We start from the raw sequence: 26,107 nt of genomic DNA on the forward strand, positions 1-26,107 counted from the left end.
TTTCAAGTTCCTGAAGAATTCGAAAATGTGAAAAACACGTAGAAAGCCAACCCTGCCATGTCACATATTTGATCAAAAATTAAATCTAAAAGTAGAATATTTGACTTTTAAACATCCTCTTTTTCTTTCTTTGACTTTGAAAGGTCTTAAGATGTGGTTTTGAAGGAAGCCATCCTTTTAAAAAGGTGATCCTGGGAAATCTGTATGAATGTCTTTTAAATTTTTTATTAAAATAGAGTCGATTTACAATGTTGTGTTATTTTATGATGTACAGCAAAGTGATTCAGTTATACCTTTATAGATTCTTTTTCATATTCTTTCCCTTTATGGTTTCTTGTTGCTGTTGTTCAGTCTAAGTCAGGTCTGACGATTTTGCAACCCCATGGACTGTAGCCCACCAGGCTCCTCTGCCCATGGGATTTCCCAGGTAAAAATACTGGAGTGGGCTGCCATTTCCTTCTCCAGGGGATCTTCCCGACGCAAGAATTGAACTCACATCTCTTGTACTGGCAGGTGATTCTTTACCACAGAGCCACCAGGGAAGCCCTCATGGTTTATTACAGGATATTGAAGAGAGTTCGCTGTGCCATCCAGTAGGACCTTACTGTTTATCTATTTCATATATGGCAGTTTGCGAGCGCCTTTCTCCCAGCCATCGTCTCCAGGGCCACCCAGAGCCTCAGAACTCGCCTCACACACGACGGCCCAGCACATCTCTGCAGGGACCCCAGACTCAGAACTCGCCTCACACGCGACGGCCCAGCACATCTCTGCAGGGACCCCAGACTCAGAACTCGCCTCAGAACTCGCCTCACACGCGACCACCCAGCACATCTCTGCAAGGACCCCACTGCAGACTGGTCTGAGGAGAGCAACGATCGCCTGCTTACAGTTCCCACACTCACTGTTTTTCTCTTCTTTTCCTTCCTACTTTCCTAACAGCTGACACAGCATTAAGAAGCTATGAAAAAACAACCGCCTAGGAATTGAGAAGGGAAAGTCACTTTTTTTTTTTTTGCTTGACATAACGAGTATTATCACTGTTTATGAAACTCAAGATTTTGCCTTAAAAAAAAAGAAACACAAATGTTGGGACAGGGAGCCACAGAGAGAAACGATATCCTTCCCCACAGAGCGCTCCGTCTCCCTGTGAGAAAGAAATGAAGACCAGGAATTCATTACACACTGGCCGCAAGCAAGCAGTGGAGAAGGTCTGCACGGGCAGGTTCAAGCCGCAGCCAGGAGCCTACACCTCACCCTCATTTCGTGAGGAGAAGTCACAGCCTTAAAAATTCCTCAGCACAAGGGCCCAGGCAGCTGACGCCAGAAAGAGGAGGGGAAGAACCCGGAGGAATGCGAAGCTTCCAGGAGCTTCTGACAAGGCTACGGCGGGAGGCGCGAATGGGACTCGGCTGGAAGGTTCTGGAACTGCGAGCACCGATTCAGTGGGGAACCGCGCGAGGCAGGGGCAGTTCTGTCAGGTCCACTCCAGGTAAATGTGACTGCGTCCGACGCAGCGGCAGCTCTGTCCCGACACACGATGCCATTCGCAGGCCCGCAGTCTGCTCTCGTAATCACCCGGGAGGGGCCGCCTGAAGCCCAAACTGTCCACACTACACGCGGCGACCAAGAGCTGAGGGAGGCGGCCAGCGCGGGCCCACGGCGAGGCCAGGACTCGCCTGCAAACCTGGCGCCGCCAGCTCGGCCGGCCCTGGGGAAACCCTCTCCAGCAACAGCCTCGGTTTCCTGACCTGCCCAGGGTCACCCTCGGCGGGGCGGTGACCTCAGAGGCCCCCCTCCCTCCTAAACGTTCCCGGGAAATCGCCATCGGCCACGAACGTCTTCACCCGTAACACCCACCTCCCATCACCCGCGTGCACACGCACACACACGAAGTCCCTTCAAACTCAGTTCCCCAGTCAGATCCTCCGGCCGAGCTAGTTCAACACTGCCGGCCGGAGTCAAAGACCTCGGCTCCCAAACTGGCCACGGGCCACGATGCCGAGGCACCCGGCGTCCCGCGGGGCGCCAGGCTTCCAAAGGTTGGCCACCTGCTTACTACACCTGCTGATAAAGCACCACTCGAGCGGCCAAGGGCCGAACAACTGCCCAAGATGAGGTCCGCGGAGGCGCTCGAGCAACTGCCCAAGATGAGGTCCGCGGAGGCGCTCTATTTTCCGGCAAGCACCCCACTCACGTCCGGCATCACGTGTCTCTCCCACCCACAGGTTTCTCCTTCAGAGATGGAGCTTCTCATCGGAAGCCTGTGGTCCTCATGGCCTGGGGCTGGACGACGCCCCTGCGGCTCTGTCTCGCAGAGTCCCTCCCCGGGTGGCCAACCCCCGTCTGCACCATCCTACAGGCGAACGGGACCCTGGACAGGGGTCAACAAGGACAGGCAACCTCATTTTGCAGAGAAGGGAAGGAAGGTCAAAGAATCATTTTAATCACTTCCACCTCGGGCAGCAACCCCTGGTGGGCTCTCCTGGACACTATTCTTCACGGACGCTGCACTGACGTTATGAACATGGCCGCGGTCTCCTGAGCCTTGTCCACGGCGCTACCCAAGGCCTTATCTGACGACTCTATTCAGCTTTAACAGCCCCGGGGAATACACTGGCATTTTACAGATACGAAACCGAGACCCCTGAGGGGCTAAGGAACTCACTCAGGTCACAGAGCCAATGAGAGACAGCTCTCCCACCAGGCCCGCAGCCTCACGCCCAGATCTGCGCTCCCCAAAGCCCACGCTGTTAAATCACTCCACCAGGGTGACTCCCCGACGTCCAGGCTGATGGCTGATAAACAGCCTCTGATTAACTAGTTAATGCTGCTGCTATTTGCCCCCTTTTCTCCAAGGTAAACACAGGCTGATCCTGGGGCAGTGAGAAAGATGCCAGCACACCCTCAGAAAGGCAGCCAGCCCTGCGGTGCTGAGCGACGCTGGCCTGGTCATCGATGGGTGTCTGACAGCCTCGTTACAGCACTCAAGGAAAAGTGAGGAAAAAAAACAGGCTTCCATCCAATGCAATTTTTAAACCACCAATTCACCATGCAGTGCTGTGTTCTCAAAAGAGCCTCACACACACACACACACACACACACACACACACACACACACACACACACACCCACACACACCCATGTATCAGTCCACACACACACACACACACACACACACACACACACACACACACACACACACACACACACACACACACACACACACACACACACACACACACACACACACACACACACACATGTATCAGTCCAGCGTTCCCTGTGGAGCCAAGCGGGAGACATCCAGACAAGCTGGAGTTCTTTCCTGCAGGACAAGGACTGTAAACTGAATCGGGTCTATTTCTAGCAACCACGGGTGGGAGCCGGGATGGCGCCTCGCCTCTTTTAAACCTAGTATATACAGATGGGGAATTGTTGCTTCCTGGTCCCACCGCTTCGATCTGCTGGTTTGGAGGTCGGGGTTCCCAAGAGAGAAAAACTGCCACCAGATAACACGGCAATGGCGTCACTGAGCCAGAAGTCAAGAGCACCCCTTGGCCGTGCTGGGTGACCAGTGACACAGGAACCCGAGCCCAGGAAGGGGCCCCTGTGGTGACTGGGGTGCGCGGTCCCAGTTTCCAAGGGGAGACTGGACGTCGCCACAAAATGGAGCCCAGGGGAGTCTCTGGAGCTTCTCTTGGAACTTTCACGTCTAAGAGTGCATATTAAGGGAAAACTAAAGCAACTGGGGAGATGAGGGGAGGGGAGAAGCAGTAAGAATTTTGATTCCTAGATCACCCCAGCAGGCAAAGAACCCCAGCCAGGTGCTGGCTGAAGGCAAAGCCAAGTCCCCACAGTCATGGCGGCAATGCTGACTTCTCCCCTGGTTCCACCAGTCCGAGCTGAATATGCCCTGTCCTGAAGACTAGAAAAATAATCTAGAACTAGGACTAGAAAATAATAGTCTAGAACTAGAACTAAAAATAATCTAGAACTAGAAAATAATCCCCATCACCCGGACGGTGACACATGCCCCTGGGACCTTGTGTCTCCTCTTTCAGGTGAAAGAGCAAGCTAGATCACTTGGGCAAAGCGTAGTTGCTACTTGTCAGGTAGAAACGGAGCTGTTCTGTCATTATGTTGACTTAAAAGTGGAGAAGGATGTGTGGATGCGGAAAACATGAAGGAGTGGACTGTGTTGGTCATTTCATCCCTGCCTCTCAGTTCCCAAACTCCCTTCGAGACCCCGATCTTTGCCGTGAACTACAAGTCTGCAAACAGCATTCCTCCTCTGCCGGCCAACTTCCTATCAAGTCTGCGGGGGAGGCTCTAGGTGGAGACCAGACGGCAGGCGAGGGGAGAAGGGACCCCCGTCTTCTGCTTGCGACACCTCATCCTGGTGGCGGCAGCTGGCTCCAGCCTCCCACCTGGCATCTCTCCCTACTCCCCGAAGCAGCCTCGTGGAGCTCAGCAGTACGTGCTGAAGACGGCGCAGCTAATGAGATGCGAACGGCCATGATCCTCCAGGCACTTAAAACCCTGCAAGGAGAAGCCACTGAACAAAGCAGGCAGTGTGATCGCCGCCGGGACAGACAGGCCCCTCAGAGAGCGCGGCACGGGAGGTGTGATCACCGCCGGGACCGACAGGCCCCTCAGAGAGCGCGGCACAGGAGGTCTGGGGGGGAGGTCGGTGGCGTGATCACCGCCAGGACTGACAGGACCCTCAGAGAGTGCATCACGGGAGGTCTGGGGGGGGTGTCGGTGGCGGTCACGCCACCGGGACCAACAGGCCCCTCAGAGAGTGCGTCACGGGAGGTCTGGGGGGGGTGTCAGTGGCGTGATCACCGCCACCAGGACCAACAGGCCCCTCAGAGAGCGCGTCACAGGAGGTCGGGGGGGGGTGTCGGTGGCTACGCCCTGGGGCTTCCGGCTACCCGCACAGATACACACGCATAACGGCACCAGAGCACACTCAGGGCAACAGCTCCGACTATGTTACCTGCCTACACCCTTCAGGGCGGCTGCAGTGCATTCAAGAGATTTAAATTATTCTGCAGCCCTGGAAGTTTTACATTAATCATTCTTCATTCACTCATTCAACAAGTGCACTCATCAGGAAGGCTTAGCAGCGAGTAAGTAAAGCCATGCTGTCAGGGAGCCCATACCAGTGGGGGGACCCCACAAGTAACAACAAGCCATCCAAGAGTATGACTTCAGATGACGGCAAGTCCCTCAGAGGAGGCAAGCCGGTGGTGGAGGCTGCAAGTGAATGGGGCGAGCGGAGGGACCATTTCAGGCCTGAAGGTGAGAGAAGGTCCCCCTGAGCAGGAGGCATTTAGCAGAGACTGGGATGAAGGGAAGCGATGAGCCCCAAGACGTGGGAGCCAGCCCTCCAGCAGAAAGCTCCAGAACACGGTCAGCGGTATGGGAGCCGTGGACCAAGAAGGTCCGTCACGGGGGAAGCGGTTCTCTCCTCTCCAGCAAACCCCCCAAGTCAGACCCAGTTCAGTGGCTGCGTCCACATCCTCACATCAGCCTGCGGTTATTCCTCCTTACTTTCAATTTACGTCGCAAGCTGGAGAGAAATGAATTACATCCCTGTGGGTTTCTCTGCTCCATACAATTAAGAAAAGCTATTTCTTAGTCACAAGGCAGATGACGACACCAAGATTTCCCATTTTCTCTCTGCAGGGAGCCTGTCATCACTCAATATTAATTGATCCTACTTTCATCCATAAAGCCAGAGTTGAGACAAATTTTTGGTCACAAAAATGGCAACTATTACATTATGAAAGTAAATTATTAATGGTGTCTCCATTAAAGCACACCCGTCTTCCGAAGGCATCAGCTGCTTCAGCTCTTCTGGTGTTTCTTTAATGGGTAAAAATTAGTGAATTGTTATATTCCTCCCTGACAGTGGACAAACTGCCAGTGCCGATTCTGTCTAAGGTTGCCAGAGACGTCCCCCATTTCATCACAACCAGGAGCTCACAGACAGAGTGTGAGAGAACCCTGGGTTCCCCGCAGGAGAGCGCGTCCATCGAACACAATTTCATTTTCCTGCTAGAGAGCAGAGAAAGTGAAAACAGCAAGAAGACCCGATCGGCTCAGACACTGCGGAGAGCGAGTTTCATTTATATGTTTCTGTCTTTTCCTGGGCAAAAATCTGGTAGTTATTTTCAGAGCAGGGAGGAGGGAAGGAGAGAAGAAAGGAAAGGAGGGAGGCAGGAAGGAGGGAGCAGGGAGGGGGGGAAGAAGAGGGGAAAGAGAAAAGGAGGAAAAATCAAGTTGGAGCCACAATTAAACAGCCCGCCCTGGACCGGGGACCTGCGGGAACCCTGATGCTCATTACTACTGACCGGCAGGTGTGGTCCCTGGGGGGGCCAGATGCCGGTATCACGGAGGAGCAGTTCTCAAGCTCATGGCTCTAGAAACCCAAGTCTTCCAACTCCTCTTGGTCATGAATTTCTGCAGGTGCTAGGGCCCTGTGGAAGGGTAAACACAGGGCATTTGCATTTGATCAACAGGCTAAGATGTCACAAATCCTGACTTTCACAGCTGGAAGCCAGGCTTAGCGGCTGATTGACATACAGGCTGAAGAATAACTGCGGCAAAGCGGAAGGCTTTCCTTAAACACAGAATTTAGTCTTGAGAAGAGACGCACCCGGCTCAGCAAGGCCTACGACATGAAATTAGAGATGGTGTGGACACAGCTCACGGCACCAAAGAAAAGACAAGGATGGAAAAGCAAGCGGTGGTCCTTCGCTTCTGGACTAGCAGATCACCCCGTGTAGGGATCACCCCCGTTGACAGCTGTTATTTGAGAGACTCGAGCACCCCTCCCCCAGGGGCTAGGTGTTGGTGGCCCCTTCCTCTGGAAAACTGCCCTCAGTCCAAGGACAGGCACCTAAGAGGCTGGAGAGTCACGAAAGCTATTCAAGTGGCCCCGTCTTTCTACTCATCGTGGCAGAAAGAGTGGACTGTGTCTGTTAAAACCCATGCACCCTCTTCAAGCTAGTTTTCCTAGAATATAGAAGCTAGAAGCCCAAAAACTACATGTCCCCCTTTACAGATGATGACCCTGTAACAGAGAGGTTAAGTGACTTTCTCAAAGTCACACAGCTAATCGGTGGCAGAACCAGAATTTGAAGTCTGGCTCAAGAGTCTGCACTCTCAACTACTCACAACACTGCCTCTCATAGAGAAGCAAGACCTCTTTTAAAATAACTATCAGTTTCTTTATTTATTTTTGGCAGTGCTGAGTCTGCAATGCTGCGTCTGGACTGTCTCCAGTTGCGCTGAGTGGGGTCTACTCTTAGTTGCGGTGAGCAGGCTACTCATTGCAGTGGCTTCTCTCGTTTCAGAGCCCAGGCTCTCGCGCACATGGGCCTCAGCAGTTATGGCACACAGGCTTAGCTGTCCCGTGGTGTGTGGCATCTTCCCAGGCCAGGGATCGAAGCCATGTCCCCTGCACTGGCCGGTGGATTCCCAACCCCTGGACCGTGTGGAAAGTCCGAGAAGCAAGACTTGTAACCTAAACTGCCTGCCGGGACATGTAGCAAATTGTCCCAAAACACAGTGACCTAAAACAACAAACAGTTATTAGCTCACAGTTTCTATGAGTCAGGAATCCAGGGGCAGCCTAGCTGTGTGCCTCTGGCTCCAGGCCTCTGATGCGTGGCATGAAGGCATCAGCCAGGCTGGAAGGATCTTGTGATCGCTGGAAGAGGACCTACCTACCTCCACGCTCACGAACACGGGTGCTGGTGGACGCAGGTCCTCCAGGGCTGCTGGACAAGACCCCGTTCCTCACTGGCTGTTGGCAGGAGGCCATGTGAGTCTCTCCCCTGGGCCGCTTACAGCACGGCAGCTGGCTGCTCTCAGAAGCGGGGAGCAAGAGGGCGGGAGAGACCGAGACACAGGCCAGCGTCTTTGCACAATCAAGTCTCAGAAGTGGCATCTCCTCACTTTCCCAAGAAGCAGGTCACTAGGTTCTCCTATACCCAAGGGCAGCAGGCTCCACAGAGGGGGACCACCAGGAGGCGGAGATCCCTGGGGGGCAGCTTGGAGGGCACCCCCATGCTGCTCCGTATCATACAACCAATAAGCAGAAAAGGGTTAGTTGTGCAGCGGTGTCTGACTCTGGGACCCCATGGACCGCAGCCTTCCAGGCTCCCCCATCCATGGAATTTGGAGTGCAAATTCCAAGGCAAGAGTATTGGAGTGGGTAGCCATTCCCTCCTCCAGGGGATCTTCTTGACCCAGGAATCTCTCGAACTGCGGTGGGTTCTTTACCTTCTGAGCCACCAGGGAAGCCCAATATGCAGAGAAGTTGAGTATACAGTTGTTTGCACCTTCATTAACTTGGCTCTCAAATTTACAGTTTCCAGATTGGCAGAAAACAGTGGTTTTAGACAAGGAAAGCTGGGCCACTGGCCTAGAGGATGAAGCACGGATCCAGCAAACCTCTGGTGCCCACCTCCCTGCCCGTCAGCTCTCCAGCACCACCTCAGCCCAGGCTGTTGCAGGAACTAGCAGCGCCGTTTCCCCCACAAGGTTCATCTCACTCTAGACCAACATATCGTGTCTCACCAAGAGGGCCACAGCGGGCAGGAAGCCTGGAGCACGCAGCCAGGGCATGCTGGGTGCTTCTTTTAAGCCCCCCAAGGCTCAGTCTGTGGGCACAAACAGCCCTGATGAGTCCCTCAGCCCCAGGAAGTACGTATGACTGAGCCACTAATCCAGGGGTTTTTCCAAGCGGCAGCGGGGTGAGACAAGGGATCACACCCGGTCTAAGATCTCCAGGGCTTTCCTGCTCCCACCAAAGAACAGACAAGTCTCTAGCCATGCAGGGCCCACCAGGTCAAAGACACATCCTGGGAAATCAAGAAAGGATGTTTTCCCAGGATAACACACAGACTCTGTTAAGGCTGTGGCCCCAGTGGACTGGTTTCTGGATATGGGAAAACGGGCACCGGGCTGGGGCATCAATAATGTTGAATTGGACAGGGAGGATTCGGACGCGGGTTCCTATGTTAGGAGGCCTCGCCATCTTGTTCATCTGTGCAGGCCCAGCCTGGAGCCAGAGAAAGGGCAGGTAATCAATAAATATCCAATGAATTCATGTTGTTGGATAACCCTGTCAGACACGGCTGCTTTCTCCATTAAAGAAAGTCCACCCACCAAGTATGCCAGCTCCCTTAGGAATATATCACCATCAAAGGCAACACGCATTCCATATGGCACCATATTGTGTTCATGCTTAACAAGCAATTCAGAATCTACACCCGAGATGCCCAACTGCAATAATCCCCTTCCTCTTCTAGGAGGGCCCAACAAGGCTGTCAAAAGAATGTATCCTCCTCTGTATGAATCATATATATGCACCTGAAAAGCATGTTTATGTAACAGAATAGAAATAAACCTCAGCTGCTGATGACTCCAGCAAGTACCAACTGCATACCTCATTTTTATTTATCAGGAGATCTGACCTGTAAACAAAGAACAGCTTAAGGCATGTCTGAAACACAAAACTGAGAAAATGACTCTCCAGAATTAATGACAGTGACAAGTGACCTGCAGGAAGAATCACCTGCATTTTCACACTATTTGAAAATACTTCATAGATAAAATTCAACAGGCCACCTTTCTTCTGAAGCATGCGTGAAATCTGGTCCAGGCGTTGTCTAAAGCATTTCTATAAAAATTCTTTGAAGCGATACAGCTAATAACCATAATGAACAGGATGCATAGCACATTAACTTGTTTTCTGTTCTGTTTTAACCAAATGAGATAAAAATTATTATCATGACCACAGTGTCACTTTTATGACTCCCTACAGAAAAAGAATTTGGTTTTGCTTTGACACATCACAGTCATCACCAAGGAATTTCATTTTACTGAAAGCTTAAGTTGCTGAAATTTACTGCTTGCACACACACACACACACACACATACACACACACACACATACACACACACACGGACCTCTGAGCCCATTTTCACACAAGACTGAGTGCTGTTTCCTGGTATGGATACAGAGATGCTGGGGAAACAGCAAGAAGAGTTTCTACATTAAGAAAGGAATGCAAAGAACGCCCTCTTCCCTCTTAAATCGCATTACCTCCATTAGTGAATATCTAACAATAACATTAATACTAATAGCAGGCTTGGTTGCCTTCTCAAAAGCAACAAGCATACAAAAGATGAATGTAGCAGCTGTGCTCAGCAAAGCTTAAAGCCACGTCACACATATTATCTCGTTTATCTTTAAAAATCCCTGAAGACTCCATACAAGTGTATTCATCTGCGGCAAGACATGTTTTATGGGAGCCGATTTCCTTACCAATTCTTCGTATCGTCTGTTTAAAAACAGGATCTGCCTTGAGCGCGCCTCCCCACCGGAACCTCAGCTCCTAACTCATGCAACTGACTTCCTTTCATGAGTCTCAAAAACAAGAGCAACAACAAAATGCGACCAACTCTTAGCAATTATAGAAACTAAAAACAAAAATGAAACACGTGTAGGAAATCAAAGAAATTCACAGGCCCCAACATTTGCCATCGCCCAAGCTGAAATTAAATGAATATACACATGCCCCCCACCATGAAAACTCCTCCATGCAATTTATTAATGGCAGTGAAAGGCAACAGAAGCTGAAAAGTGGGGCAGGAGAAACTGTTTAATCTAATAGTCTGGAAATTACATCGGAAGGAACAGATGGTTTCACAGAAGTCAAGGCAACCCAGAGGCGCAGGGAGCGATTTTCTAGGAAAGAAAAATGTTTCCCTACCTACTGCCCGTACTATTTTCAGCAAAGGAGGAGTCTATATTCAGCACAGGACAAGCTCTGAGGCTGGCACGCTGACAAAACTAGGACTGCGTGGCAGCCTTCCACAAGCACCCGCCTCACACTTGGCCTCTGAATCTGAGCTGGAGGTCAAACAGCCCGACTTAAAACCAGCAACAAACAGAAGGCCACACTCCGCCGCAGCGGGTTAGTAACCGACATGCGCAATCTTGGCAAACGTGAACACCGGTGGTTCTCGGCAGGTCATGGGCAGCGCGATCTTGACGTGGTTCCCCATCCCCAGATCTTGAGGGCCCCGGGCAGCAGGGAGACCAACGCTTTGGCACGGAGTCGCCCTGGGCCTGAGCCTCCCTGTCCATCTGGGACTGAAAGTCACCTCCAGGGCTCTTACTGGTTACTTGAGACGAAGATGATGAAGCCGTACGGCAACCCACGTGGCATCACACTCAGCTGCTATTTTCACCCCCGCTGCCTATGAGTCACCAAACCATGTGGGTACGTTCTCCCTAGAGCAGGGCTCAGTGCAGGCAGGGCCCTGGCTGCTGGGGTCTTGGGGTCACAAATCAGGGCCTGCCGAGCGTCAGGGCTGTGCCTGGGAGGCCTGCCCCACAGCTCTGCTCACAAGCAAAGCGTCTGTCTGAGTTCCGATGCCTGCCCCACCACGCATGTGCTGTGTGACCGTGGGCATGCTGGATAACCTCTCTGAGCCCCATTTCCTCATCTCTAAAGTCAGGATGCCCTGAGGATGAACTCATACCAGGCATGGTGCGTGGCTCACTGGCAGTCATCACCACTGTTACTGCAACCAACAATAATAACACCCTTATCATCACATGAAGCTCCTGTAAACACCTTATCACCTACGGACAACCTGAGCCGACCACAGAGGGACAGACGCAGACAGGCCTTCTGCCACTAAGATTAAGGGCTGCAGCAGGAGGACCCTCCCCTCAGGGATGAGGAGACACGAGAAGCCATCCCGGCCAAAACAGACTGGGAACCCCTGCCTTACGCTACAGCCTCAAGGGCTGCTTCTATTCACCCTCCTTCCTGGCTTCTGACATTTTGCTTCAAGGTCTGTTTGTTTGTTTTCCCTGAAAAAAAAAATACACCATCAACATCAGAGACTTCATGTTCGATTCTGCAGAAGAGCGGCAAATGTTACGGATGAATTTGTTATGTTCTAAAGCTGCAGGTATCGTATTTAGAGCGGTAATAAATACCTCGTTATAGATGGCAAAACAAACACTTCAGGGCACTCGAGGCTCCACTAAAGGAACCCCATGGCGAAAGCCACTTTAAACCGAGAATCCTCCTGTAATGCAAGTAACCACCCAACCCCCAGGGCTCCTCCTTCCTTCCCTGAGCTGAGGGCTTCTCCGGAAAGGCGGGCTCACACGCGCAGCACAGGCAACAGCAGTCAGGGGTCAGATGGCCAGGCGTCCTGGGCAGTGACCCACTGCACTTAAGCGCAGTCCATCCCACTGTTCTATGCGGTCACCTCTAGGTCATTTCTCTTTGATTTTTCTATTGAGGTACAGTTGATGTACAATGCCATGTTAGTTTTAGGCATACAGCATGGTGATTCAGTTGTATATACAAACATGCATGTGTATGTATGTGTATGTATATATAATTTTTCAGATTCTTTTCCCTTACAGGTTATTACAAAATATTGAGTATAGTTCCCTGTCTACACAGTAGGTCTCTGTTCTTATTTATTTTACATACAGTAGTGTGGAAACGTTCATCCCAAATTAACAATTTATCCCCCCCCACACTCTTTCACCTTTGGTAACCGTAACTTTGCCTTCTTTGCCTGTGAGTCTCCTTCTGTTTTGTAATAAGTTCATTTGTGTCCCCCCTTTTTTTTAAGATTGCACATACCAGCGATATCATATGACATTTGTCTTTATCTGGCTTACTTCACCTGGTAGGATAATTTCGAGGTCCATCCACATTGCTGCAAATGGCATTATTTCATTCTTTTCATAGCTAAGTAGTATTCCTGTGTGTGTGTGTGTGTGTGTGTGTGTGTGTGTGTGTGTGTGTGTGTATTACATCTTCTTTGTCCATTCATTTGTCAATGGACACCCTACTTTACTATCTTTGTTACTGTAAATAGTGCTGCCATGAACAAAGGGGTGCATGGATCTTTTTGAATTATAGCTTTCTCTGAATATATGCCCAGGATCGAGGTGATCTCTATGGGTCTGGTCACAATGGCAAGGGTGGTAAAGGAGTAGAAATGGGGTGCAGGGAACAGAGATAGTAGAGACCTAACCAAAGCAAAGGCTTCTAGAAAAAGACCAGGAGGAGGCTGGACCATGTGACCCCTGAGGCCCAAGTACATCTTACAGACCTTCTGCTAAGGTCCTGCGTTTCCAGCTAGACATGATGAGCTGTGTAAACGAAAACAAAGTTCTGTTTAGATGTTGTGGGTGTAATGGGCCCCTAATATGCCCGGCATGTTCTGGTCAAGCCACAGTACACTGACTGTCCCCCCGCTGGCCTACGCCTCCCCCTCCACCCTGGACAAGAGGGAAGGGCACAGACACTCAGGAGTCAAGGCCGCTGGTCCAAGAAGGGTCTTCCACAGACCCCAGACCACTGGCAACACACCTGTTAGCCAGCACAAAATTGTTCCCTAGACCCACCGCTTGCTCCTTGGAAGAAAAGCTGTGACCAACCTAGACAGCTTATTACAAAGCAGAGACGCTACTTTGCCAACAAAGGTCCATCTAGTCAAAGCTGGTTTTTCCAGTGGTCATGTATAGATGTGAGAGTTGGACTGTGAAGAAAGCTGAGCGCCGAAGAATTGATGCTTTTGAATTGCGGTGTTGGAGAAGACTCTTGAGAGTCCCTTGGATGGCAAGGAGATCCAACCAGTCCATCCTAAAGGAGATCAGTCCTGAATAGTCATTGGAAGGACGGATGCTGAAGCTGAAGCTCCAATACTCTGGCCACCTGATGCAAAGAGTTAACTCATTTGAAAAGACCCTGATGCTGGGAAAGACTGAAGGTGGAAGGAGAAGGGGACGACAGAGGGTGAGATGGTTGGATGGCATCACCGACTCGATGGACATGAGTTTGAGTAAGCTCCGGGAGTTGGTGATGGACAGGGAGGCCTGGCGTGCTGCGATTCATGGGGTCACAGAGTCAGACATGACTGAGAGGCTGGACTGAGACCCACCTCTCACTCCTTGGCCTTCAGCTGAGCCCAGCAACCTCCCTGCAAACACTCATTCCCAACCATACAGCCTCTCATCCCCAAACCCACGCTCTCCCATCCCCCTCCACAGCAGCTGGTCCCCCCTAAGGGCTGAGGGAGGATTGCTCCACGGGTGGATGGTTCACGCAGAGGCAGAGGGGAGAAATGTTAAGGTCCACCTCAGGACCAATGAGGCGGTGCCGAGAGTCTGCTCGGAGAGGAGAGAGCCAGTTTAGACACGCTGGCTTTCATGACAGACAACCACTGAAGTCTTCAGGGGGCCCTGGGGAGGCTGGGTTTCGGTGACAACAGAGAGGTGGGGGGCTCAGGCCAAGAGAATGACTGCAGCTGCTGGTGGGAACCCACTGCCCACAGGCCAGTCCAGTGGGTTTCAAGGTGGTCCCCGCGGCAGCAACGGCAAACAGTAGCATCACCCGGGAACTGGCGAGAGGTGCAAAATCCTGGGCCTCTCCCCAGACGTCCAGATGATAAATGCCATAGACAGGGGCTCGGTACTCTGAACCCACAAGCCCACCCGCTGATTCTGTCGTTGCCAAAGTTGGAGAATAACTGTGCCCGTTTCCAAGCTACACCACGTCTCCTGCTCAGTACACTGGGGAAAGGTCTCAGGCTTCAGGTAACTGGAGGCGACCTGCAGGAGTTACAAACATCTCCAAGGGCTGAAGGGAAACAAAATCTCAGGACAGGTGACCCACCTGATGGTAACACAGCTGGGATACCCAGGCTGGGACTGACCGCCTGGCACTTCACCGATGCTCGCCCATTTGCCCTCCACGATGGCTGCCCACGGCTTCACCTACAGGCTCGAAAAGCACTAAGGCCTGGCTGCCTCTCCCAAGATGGACTTCAAGGGTCCGGGGTGCAGCCTGGCCATTGGGAACCTTTTAACCCAAGTTGGAGAATCACTGTGTTCCACTGGTAGCATTTTTGTTTGAGGAGTATGGCCTGTCCTTCCAAATATACGGCAAGCTACTTAAGGGAAATAAAATCCGAACTGGTCATAATATATAGTTATGTATGCAAGTATTTACTAAACTTTATTTCATACTTTAAAACATCACACCAGTATCATTTCTCTCATCCTTCTCCACTCAGATCAAAGAAACTCACAGCCCCCTTGGTATTGGAAGGTTCTCAGCCTGGTCCCCAGATGAGTCATATCAGCGTCACCTGGGAACGTGTGACAGTAGCATTCTCAGGCTCGGCCCCAGACCTAATGCATCAGAAATTCTGGGGCCTAGGAGTCTGGGTTTCAAAGGGCTTTTCAGGTGATTCTGATTCACTGTCAAGTTAGAGAACCATGCCGTTAGTGAAATGATTCGTTCTTAAGGCCTGGAGTCTTTCTCTGGAGGTTAACATCATTTTTGATGATATTTTAGAATTTTCTTATCACCTCCCTTGACAACCCATGAAATCCAACAGGCTAGCAGCACCAAGATTTATAACAAGTCACTCAGCATCCAAGCTCTTGGCCCCAAAACACTTTAACCTGTTAGTTTTTAGACCTTAAAGTACACTGTGATCCATCTTTTTAGGTGATTCTCTATCTCAGTTGCAGAGAAGGCAGTGGTACCCCACTCCAGTACTCTTGCCTGGAAAATCCCATGGACAGCAGAGCCTGGTAGGCTGCAGTCTATGGGGTCGCTAAGAGTCGGACACGACTGAGTGACTTCACTTTCACTTTTCACTTTCATGCATTGGAGAAGGAAATGGCAACCCACTCCAGTGTTCTTGCCTGGAGAATCCCAGGGACGGGGGAGCCTGTTGGGCTGCCGTCTATGGGGTCGCACAGAGTCGGACATGACTGAAGTGACTTAGCAGCAGCAGCAGCTATCCCAGTTGGGAGGAGAGATTAAAAGAACAACTTAAAAAGACAATGATTATCAGCTGCTTCTGCAGTCGTGGTTAGGGATAAAGTTACCCAGATTGGAAGTGAAGTAAAAATTGGACCCTTAAATGATTCATTGCACAATACACATGTTTTGAATAATGAATGTGACCCTGAGTTATTCTCATGACCACCCAAAATTTATACACAGGGCTTAAGGCTAAAATGCTGGCAGTCAAAATGCAAGTATGAGCCTGGTCAGCACAATGTTGAAGAAAAAAATCCCAAAGGTCAGCTCTTCAAGACCTCTTAGACAGGAAAACCACAAAGACGGGAATTTTAAAAATGTGGCGATGTGAACTGATCCTAGAAACTGTAATGTGTGTCATGGGAAGGTTTTACAAGCAAGAATTTAAGCCGAGACACAGAAGACAGGCTTGAGGAAGACGTGCAGCGGACCAGGAGGTGCTTTTCAGTGTTTTCATGGCGAAGCCCTTCAGTTTGGCTGAAACCCACCACAGCGTGCAGGCGGTTCAGGAATCAAAGCAGACCAGCGTGAAGGCTCTGCTGTCCAGTAAGATGATGGAATCTGCGACAAACACCCAGCAGCTTGGTGGCCTAGGGCAGGTCACTCGTATAACCTCCCCAAACTCGAGACCTCAGTCTGTCCTTCTATACCCTGGAGGTAACTTCACCTACCTCAGAAGACTGTTACTGCTTCGTTTAAAATTGATTAACACACACTAGGTGCTGAATACGGCTTCCCTGAGAGCTCAGTTGGTAAAGAATCCGCCCGCAATGCAGGAGACCCCGGTTGGATTCCTGGGTCAGGAAGATCCGCTAGAGAAGGGATAGGCTACCCACTCCAGTATTCTTGGGCTTCCCTGGTGGCTCAGCTGGTAAAGACTCCACTTGCAATGCAGGAGACCTGGGTTCGATCCCTGGGTTGGGAAGATCCCCTGGAGACGGGAAAGGCTACCCACTCCAGTACTCTGGCCTGCAGAATTCCGTGGACTGTATAGTCCATGGGGTCGCAAAGAGTCAGACACGACTGAGCGACTTTCACTTCACTTTCAGGTGCTGAACTGGGCTTCCCAGGTGGCACAGTGGTAAAAGAATCTGCCTGCCAATGCAGGAGACAGTGGTTCCATCTCAGGGTCAGGAAGATCCCCTGGAGGAGGAAATGGCCACCCACTCCAATGTTCTTGCCTGGGAAATCCCCTGGACGGAGGAGCCTGGCGGGCTGCAGTCCGTGGGTCACAGAGTCGATGAGACTGAGCACGCACACAGGTACTGAATACACAGCATCTGTAACTATCACACGAATAAAAGTGAATCTACTGTCATCAAATAGGTGCACTGCGTGTGCTCACCCTCGTCTGACTCTCTGTGACCCCACGGACGGCAGCCCGCCAGGCTCCACCGTCCATGGGATTCCCCAGGCAAGAACACTGGAGTGGGTGGCCATTTCCTCCTCCAGGGGATCTTCCCAACGCAGGGATCCAACCCGCATCTCCTGCGTCTCCTGCTTTGGCAAGTGGATTCTTTACCACTGAGCTGGGAAAGCCCCACCAGCCCTCATGTCTCATTTGAAATGTAAAATGGTACAGCTACTCTGGAGAGCAGTTGGGCAGTTTCTGATAAAGGTAAATAACACATTTACCAAACAACCCGGAAATCCCACTCCCTCATATTTACACAACAGAAATGAAAACACAGGTCCACACAAGGCTTGTCCACAAACGTTCATAGCAGCTTATTTGAGACTAGCCCCAAACTGGAAACAGCCTAAGAGTTCAACAAGAAATGATTAAAAATACTGCGGCACATCCAAACAACGGAATACTACTCAGAAACAGAAAGGGATGAGCTCTCGATACGTACAACGGCATGGGTGAATCCCCGAATCGTTACGCCGAGTTCAAGAAGTCAGACACAAAATCGTACACGCTGTATGATGACACTGCTATACTATTCTAGAAGGAGTAGGTGAATCTACGGTGACCGCAGGCCAGTCAGCGGCGGCCTGGAGCAGGGAATCCTCGGGGGCGATGGAAGCGTTCTAGATCCTGAGTGTGGTGGTAATCACGAGGGTGTGTCAGTTACCCAAACACATCAAGCCATACACCTCACATGGGTGCATCTTACGGTACATAAGTCAGACCCAGTAAAGTTCTTTTTCAGACTGAGATGCCGTTCAAGAGGTCTGAGGGCTCTCTTTCACGTGCAGTGGAAAGGTCCTATGTGAAGGGAGTTCAAATCCTGGATTCTGGTCCCACTTAGTACTACTACCTGTCAAGGCAATCTCCTCGTCTGAAGGAGAGAGAAAGAGAGGAAGAACCTTCCCTCCGGCTCTCAGGCTCCTTGCGAGCATTATCTGAAGACGCTTTGGTTGCAGAGCAGCACGGGCGTCTCTAGCTGCGGTGCACGGGCCCAGGTGTGGTATGTCGGATCTGAGTTCCTGATCAGAGTTAGAACCTGGGCCCCCGGCGCTGGGAGCATGGAGTCTTCTCCACTGGACCACCAGGGACGCCCACGCGCTGCAACAAAGACCCAGCCCATGCAAAATAAATAATAAACACACTGTTTTTAAAAAAGGAAATGCTGTGTTGACGTATACACACTGTTACGTGTAAACAGATGGCTGGTGGGAAGCCGCTGTACAGCACTGGGAGCTCAGCTCGGAGCTCTGTGATGACCTGGGGGGTGGGATGCGGGCAGGGTGGCTCAAGAGGGAGGGAGATGTGTATGAATACGGCTGACTCCTGCCGCTGGACAGACGAAGCTCACACAACAGTGTAAAGCAACGATATTCGAATTAAAAAAGTCAATGCTTTAAAGCAGAATCAGAGCATCGAGCTGTGCAGCCCCCATGCCAGCCAGCCAGGTGCCCAGCTAAGCCACCTCCGCCTCTACCCGACCCCCCCACCGGCCAGTCAGGCCCTGGGACCACCGCTGACTTCTCTCAACCCACCCACCCGCTTGTCCCAGCAGCCACTTTCACTCCCTGCTCATGATTGCAATGGCTTCAAAATGTTCTCCTCCCCCCAGTTTTACCTCTTCTTCCCTTCTCTTTCTAAACCCAGAGCCAGCTTTCCAGAACACAAATCTGATCATGTCACCTACCTAGCCCCATCGTAAGAGCCTTTAGAGCTCTTGAGAGAGCCTAGACTCCTCAGTCCAAGACCTAAGACCTTCAGTCATCTGGCCCCCAAAAGGACACACACCAATCAACTTGAACCGCCTGCAGCTTCTCGAATATGCAATGTTGTCTGTATGTTCTGGCCCCTCCCACAGGTTGTCCCCTTTGCCCGAAAAGATCACCTGTTCCCAGCCTCGTTCCCCAGCTTGTTCAGTCACTCAGGCGTGTCCGAATCTGTGACCGCATGGACAGCAGCACGCCAGGCCTCCCGGTCCGTCACCAACTCCCGGAGTTTACTCAAACTCATGTCCATCGAGTCGGTGATGCCATCCAACCGTCTCATCCTCTGTCTTCCCCTTCTCCTCCCGCCTTCAATCTTTCCCAGCATCAGAGTCTTTTCCAATGAGTCAGTTCTTCGCATCAGGTGGTCAAAGTATTGGAGTTTCAGCTTCAGCATCAGTCCTTCCAATGAATATTCAGGACTGATCTCCTTTAGGATGGACTGGCTGATCTCCTTGCAGTCCAAGGGACTCTCAAGAGCCTTCTCCAACACCACGGCATTCTCACCTGGCCAATGCCCAATCCCCCTGCAGGTCTCAAACCTTCCTTGACACACACATCTTCCAACAGGGGAACCTTCCACCACATCCCCTCGGTCACCAGCACTCCAGTCACTTGGTTCTTCATCTGTAAAATGCTGAAGCAATGTAGACCAGTGGTATGGACTGAATGGTGTCCCTTTGAAATCCAAATGCTGAAGCTCCAGCTCCCAGGGTGGCAGTGTTGGGGGTAAGGAAGTAACTAAGGAGACATGTATTGGGGCTTCCCAGGTGGCTCAGGAGTGAAGACTCTGCCTGTCAATGCAGGGGCCATAGGAGACATGGGTTCAATCCTGGGTGAGGGAGTTCCCCTGGAGAAAAACAAATGGCAACCCACTCCAGTATTCTTGCCTGGAAAACTCCATGGACAGAGGAGCCTGGTGCGCTACAATCCTTGAGGTTGCAAAGAGTCAGAACTGAGCAGGCCACACAAGTAACTAAGGTGAAATGAGGTCATGAGGGTGGGATCTATTCCCGTACGACCAACGTCTTCATAAGCAGAGACGCGAAGGGGGCGCTCTGTCTCACTCAGGCGTGAAGACGCGGCAGGAAGGTGGCCGTCCACGGGCCGGGAAGAGAGTTGCCACCAGAACCCGGCCCTGCGGGCCCCCCGATCGTGGACTTTCAGCCTCCAGATCCGTGATTGAAAATAAATATCACCTGGAGCACTTTGCTACAGCAGCCCAGCCGACTAAGACGCAGTGCAGGGGGGCACCTCCTGTCTGCTTCACCCTCACGTGCTCCGGACCCAACAGCTGGCTCCGGTCCACACTCGGCAAATACGTGTGACATCGACGAACTGTCATCCTGTGGCCCCTAGTGAAGCCAGGAGCAAGCTTTCATAATACATATGGCACGTTGACCAGATTAGCGATGCAGAGTCAGACCTGGAACCAAGGCTTCCTCCCCCGAAAACCGACCGGGACAGCACCGCCCCACAGGACCGTCCGCTCTGCTGGGTGAGTCCCCCACCTGCGACGCCCAGTACGGTAGCCACGAGCCACACGCGTCTGCTGAGCACGTGACGTGTGGCTGGGGTGGCAGAGCAATGGATTTTTACTTTGATTGTTTTTTTTTCATATATTTCATTCATTTACTTTCATTCAGTGTTAATCATTATACTAAACTGCCGCGTGGCTGCTGGCTCCTGTCCTGGGCAGTGCAGGGCCAGCCGGCCAGGCAAGGGTCACGCCTGAGGCATTACGGGCGTCCTATGGGTCGCAGATTGTGCCAACTGTTCCTGTTACAAACACCACGGATTCTCACAGGTAGCTTTCGAGTGGCCTGGCACCGAGAAGCTGGCAAGCCGCACACATAAAAGGGCTAACAAGCCACCATTTTGCAGAAATCGTGATGCTTTATGGGCCTCCACCTGCGAGGAAATCCATCAAAGGGCAGGTTCACCCCTCTGTGACCAGGGTTAATTGAAAATTGAAGGTCCAATCAAATCACCCAGAATTCAGATTTTTGGCAGCCTATGTGCTTCACGGTGAGTTTCCTGCTGCTTTTTGCCTCCGTCAGCGCTACAAGCAAGGTTGCAAATTCCAAAATCATCCACAAAAGCACCAAGCTCTGAGCGAGGGGCAGAAAAAACAGGGCTGACTGTGATCCTGACTTTTTTTTAAAGTGCGTGTGGTCCCCTTTCTAAGGCAGCAGGTCGAAGTGGACAGCACCCTATCCCCAACTTGGAATATGTGAGTCGGACAAGCATCTTCTCTATGAAAAAACAAGCACATCAAGGGCTCCTCAAAAATCCCCTCTGGCAACCCCACACAGAAGAGGAGTATCTGAGCCCCTCTACATGGTAACACAAGCTTTACGGCAAGAACTGCTGTTCATGCCTATTCATCTGGGACCTTGCAGCTTATACGGCACAAGACCTTGGATGCCCAAGAGACCCAGATTCAGTTTCTGCCCTAATCACTTCCTAGCACCACATCTTTAGAAAACGAACTTAACCTCTCTGAACGTCCATTTCCTCTTCTGCAAAAAAAAAAAAAAAAAAGTGTACCCATACACCTCCCTAGGTTACAGCAGCGATAAAACCACCAAAGGAGCCCACAAAGACAAGTGTTCACAGCAACTTAATTCGTAATAGCCCCAAACTGCTGCTGCTGCTGCTAAGTCGCCTCAGTCGTGTCCGACTCTGTGCGACCCCATAGACGGCAGCCCACCAGGCTCCGCCGCCCCTGGGATTCTCCAGGCAAGAACGCTGGAGTGGGTTGCCATTGCCTTCTCCAAGCCCCAAATTGAAAATGACCCAAATGTCCATCAACAGGTGAAGACAAATATGCACTGTGATAAATCCATACGCTGGAAGATCACTCAGCGACAAAATAGGAATGAACCACTGGCACACCAGACAACATAAATGATCTCAAAATAAGTAAGTGGAGTGAAAAGACCCAGTATCACCATTTCGTTTATAGAAAATTCTAGAAAAACAAAATCAGTGACAGAAAGCATGTCGTCAGGGGACGGAGGGCTGGACTAACGGATGATGAGGACACTCGGGGGCATGGAGACGCCCCATGTCCTGATGAGGTGACGGTTTCCTGGGTCTGGACACTTTAAAGATGTGCAGTGTGGTGTGCTTAAGTTACACTTCGGCAAAGTTGAAAAGGGTTTAAAACATGAGGTCAGGGGTCTAAGGCCCCATCGTAGGACCTGGCACATAGAAGGCTCTGTTACAGAGCAGTAACAGACGACCCCACCAGACTTTCTGGAAAAGGAACTTGACAGGCCTCTGGGAAAGGCATCAGCACGTGTAACCCCGACCCTGCAGGCTTCCCGGAGCCCAACTATCCAGAACGACTGTCTGTTCTCGGCCAGAAGGTGTGAACCAGAAAGACGGACAGAAAGGTGGGCAAGGCTTAGACTCTGCCCTGAAGGAAACACACATGGGTTTAACATACGATGGAATAAAAGGATCATAAAGACGGTGGGGACGAGCGACAACTGTGCAGAAAGTGTGATTCTGACGGGACGGCTGTCCAGAAGGAAGGACTTCAGGGTGGGATGCTGGCAACGGGGGGGGCGGGGAAGGCCCTGTGCACAGGGTGGTCTGATGGCATCAGAAGACGGAGGCTGGAGGGGGGTCCTGGTGGGGATGGCGGGCAAGGCTGAGGGCCCTGGCACGTGGCCCTCCAGAGACGAGGGAGGGGGCCCACATGGCCTGAGCAGCAGCGGAACCAGCCGAAGCGCTCAGCATGGGGGGATTTGAGCTGCACACCCACAGGCCCCACCCAGGGGGCAAGGTGCCAATTTACTAAGGGTCCCGACACCCACATCTCTCATCTCAGTATCCCTGAGGAAATAATCAGAAACGCACACAGAGATTTACATACAATGCTCCTGATCACAACATTATTTATAATAGCCCAAAGCCCAAAATAACTTAAACATCCCAAAAGGGGGACCCAAAATAAATTACGGTACCGTGAGTGATTCAAGTATTTAGGGCCACTGAGCCATATTTTAGGAACACGTGGGACCACAGGGGGCACCTCACTGTACAACATTAAGCTGCGTAAAAGCAGGACACAAAAATACACGTTGAGGATTCATTCAACACGATCACTATGTGCCAGGCACTGTTCTAAACACTGACGATACAGCAGAGGAGAAACACAGACACAATCCTGCTCCCGTTAGAAGGGATTCCACTTGCTAACAAGGAAGGCAGAGGACAAACAAGGACACAGGCTACAGCGAGTGAAGTGCGAGCACGCTGACGGCAGGCCCCCCAGGAGGACACCGAGAGAGGAGAAGGGTGGGGGGCCGGGGGGGCAGACAGGCTTCACAGAGAAGGGGGTTGAGAGTTTGAGCCCAGGGTGCATCTGGGAGGACTTCCCGGCAGAGGCAACAGGCAGTGCAAAGGCCCTGAGGAGGCCTGGGGGGCTGTTGAGAAACAGCAAGGCCAAAGTGGCAGAACACGCAGGACGAACAGCGGGAGGATGAGGCGGAAGGAAGCTGGTGCCCCAGGGTCGGGAGCCATGACAGGGATGTGATCCGAGGGCTGGGGGAAAGGAGAGAAGCAGGGAGACCAGCCAGGGTCGTTCCGGAGTTTTCCTAACTTTTTCAGTGTACACATGCCCACTTTATCATCAGACAAGAGAAGGTGATTCAACCGCAGAGAGCTGTGTAGATGCTGTGCCTGGAGCACAGGGCGGCCCAGAAACAGGCCAGGAGGTCAGGAAGGCAGATCAGGCGATGAGCCAAGAATCAGTGCTCACCCAGGGGTGGAGAGGCACCTGTGATGTTCCTGGAAGTAATCGCCAAGAAAAGCAAAACATCACTCCTCTAGGTGATGAAAGGAATAGAACCACAACGCACAAAAATACGAAAAAGAGGAAAAGAACTCCCGCCTCATCTCAGCACCCTAACCATCCATGTTTAACATCTTGCTATGCTTCCTTTTGGTCTTTTCTCCTGTACACACGCTGGCTTTTCCTTAACCCCTCTACCTGGCTCAGCACGTCAAATGCACTCAAGTCCTAGCTGAGCAAATACTGGTTGATGAAATGCTCCGAATGCTTTCCGGTTCATATTCATTCACGTTGCGTCAGCAACATCACAAGCATTTTCGGAAGACGCTTTAAGAGGCTTGTAAACTGTGGGTGAGGAGGGGAAGGTGTGGTTCGCAGCGAGTGAGGTGTCGGGTCGGGCCACTGAGGACGACGGGGGTGGAAGTGACGGTATTCATCAGAGGTGCAGGCAGGAAGCAGTGGGCTGGGGAACAGCCAGGGGTCCGTCTGGGGGGCGGTGAGGGGTGCCCAGGCCGCTCACCCCGCCCGGGGCTCAGGGAGAGATGTTAGCCCTGTGTGGACATGGTCAGGCAGCAGCGGGGAGGAAGGGGAGTGGGCAGAGAGGCCAGCCACCCACCTGGGGCCGGACGCGTGCCCCCTGCTGCCCCCCAGGGCTGCCCTGCCCAGCGCCCGCTGCACAGACGCAGGTCCACAGCGGAGCCAGGGCTCGAACCCAGCCCTCGGAGGGCTCTACCCATGAATTCTCTTATCAGAAGCTTAACAGGTGCACAGGGAGAAGAAAGTCAGTCTTCAGACGCCCGTGTCAGCCAGTGCCCGCTTTGGGTTCCCCACTTCAAGGAGCCCCCCCCACAAGGAAGGATGTCCTGTTCCCTCTTCCAAAAGCCTAGTTTGCGTGCTTCCGCCTTGCAGGCACAGCCTGTTGAGCTGCTCAGTGGGGACGAGAGGAACCAGGACGGGGCACACAATTTCCCCGCAGCACCACCCGCGTCTCCGCATCCAGCCAGCGCTCGGCAAATGCTCTGGATGGAAATACTGAGCCTCACTCATCAGCCACTCCAGGGCCTCTGGGACGCGGGGCCTCTGGGACACAGGGCCAAGCACGATGGACAAGGGGAGGGAGGAGCCGGGAGGATGGACAGACGGCCACAAGGAGACACGGCTGCCGCCTCCTTCACCCAGCCTGCCGTGAAACGCTCTGCAAGCGGGTGGCACATGGGCAGTGTTCAACCCTGCCACGGGTACCAGTTGGCCCACACCTGGTTTTAATTCATTACCATTTAAACTGGTTGCTAGTTTGCAGAAAGTGAGAGATTTCACCTAGACATCTGGCTTCCTGAGAGCAGTCCCTTCTTGACAAACCCCCGGGTCAGTCGGCGACCCTCCCCCGGCCCTGGCCCTCATATGCCCACCCCAGCCTGTCCCCCCAGGCCCCCAGGCCCCCCCCAGCCTGCCCCCCAGATGCCATCCCCAGCCTGACCCCCAGCCCCCCAGGCCCCCACTCTGCCCCCCCCACCCCCCCAGGCCCTCCGGCCTGGACCGCAGATGCCACCCCCCAGCCTGCCCCCCCAGCCTGCCCCCCAGGCCCCCCGCACGGGGCCGAGCACCCAGCCTACCGGCGCTCAGCGTGGTGAACTCCAGGAAGCGGTACTCGTAGGACACATCTATCTTGGTCTCCACCTGGGGCCTCTTCAACGTCGAATAGATATTTCCAGGCCGTCGGTCGTCACGTTTCTCCAACTTGTTCAACCCACACCCCATCTCAGCAGCTGCCGGCAGAAGGGGAGAAAGAGAATGATTTCTGTTCTGAGATGCTGTTCTTATACACCGTCGTATGCAAGACCATCACGTCCCTGAAGCAGACATAAAGGACCCCAGGCTGGCTGAAATCTCGAGCAGGGTTTAATCCATGACCTGCACCCCGGAGGCTCTCTGCTCAGGCTGGCTATTCTCGCTGCTAAGATACTCTTACCAGCCAGCCTGTGGTTCTGAAATGACACCCCGAACATACCTGTTTTATATCATTTCTCTCCCCTATCTGAGGAAAACAATGCCTCGGAGTGCCTCAGTCCCACTATAACCTGTATACATGATCTCAAAAAAGGAGATCTAAAAAGCAATACCCTGCATGACAGTGTCAGCTCATCTGAAAAAGAGAAAGACGGTGCGTCACTTCACGGCGGTCTCTAAAAGGGGATAATAAGTTGTTGCAATTTCCAAAGTCCTT

At 52.1% G+C, this 26,107-nt stretch overlaps 1 protein-coding gene across 2 annotated transcripts in view; it reads right to left on the reverse strand.

The window, feature by feature from the left end:
• The window catches only part of RFTN1 (raftlin, lipid raft linker 1), a 219,685-nt gene that overhangs the window by 172,256 nt on the left and 21,322 nt on the right, over positions 1-26,107 (reverse strand). For both annotated transcript variants that reach the window (XM_081573281.1, XM_081573282.1), the window contains exon 2: positions 25,497-25,649. In XM_081573281.1, the coding sequence (XP_081429407.1) occupies positions 25,497-25,641 (145 nt within the window). In that variant the 5' untranslated portion in view covers positions 25,642-25,649. The remainder of the gene's footprint in view (positions 1-25,496; positions 25,650-26,107) is intronic.

The sequence above is a fragment of the Giraffa tippelskirchi genome, chromosome 2 (assembly GCF_054371585.1).
Source record: "Giraffa tippelskirchi isolate mGirTip1 chromosome 2, T2T-mGirTip1v1.2.pri, whole genome shotgun sequence".
NCBI classification, from domain to species: domain Eukaryota; kingdom Metazoa; phylum Chordata; class Mammalia; order Artiodactyla; family Giraffidae; genus Giraffa; species Giraffa tippelskirchi.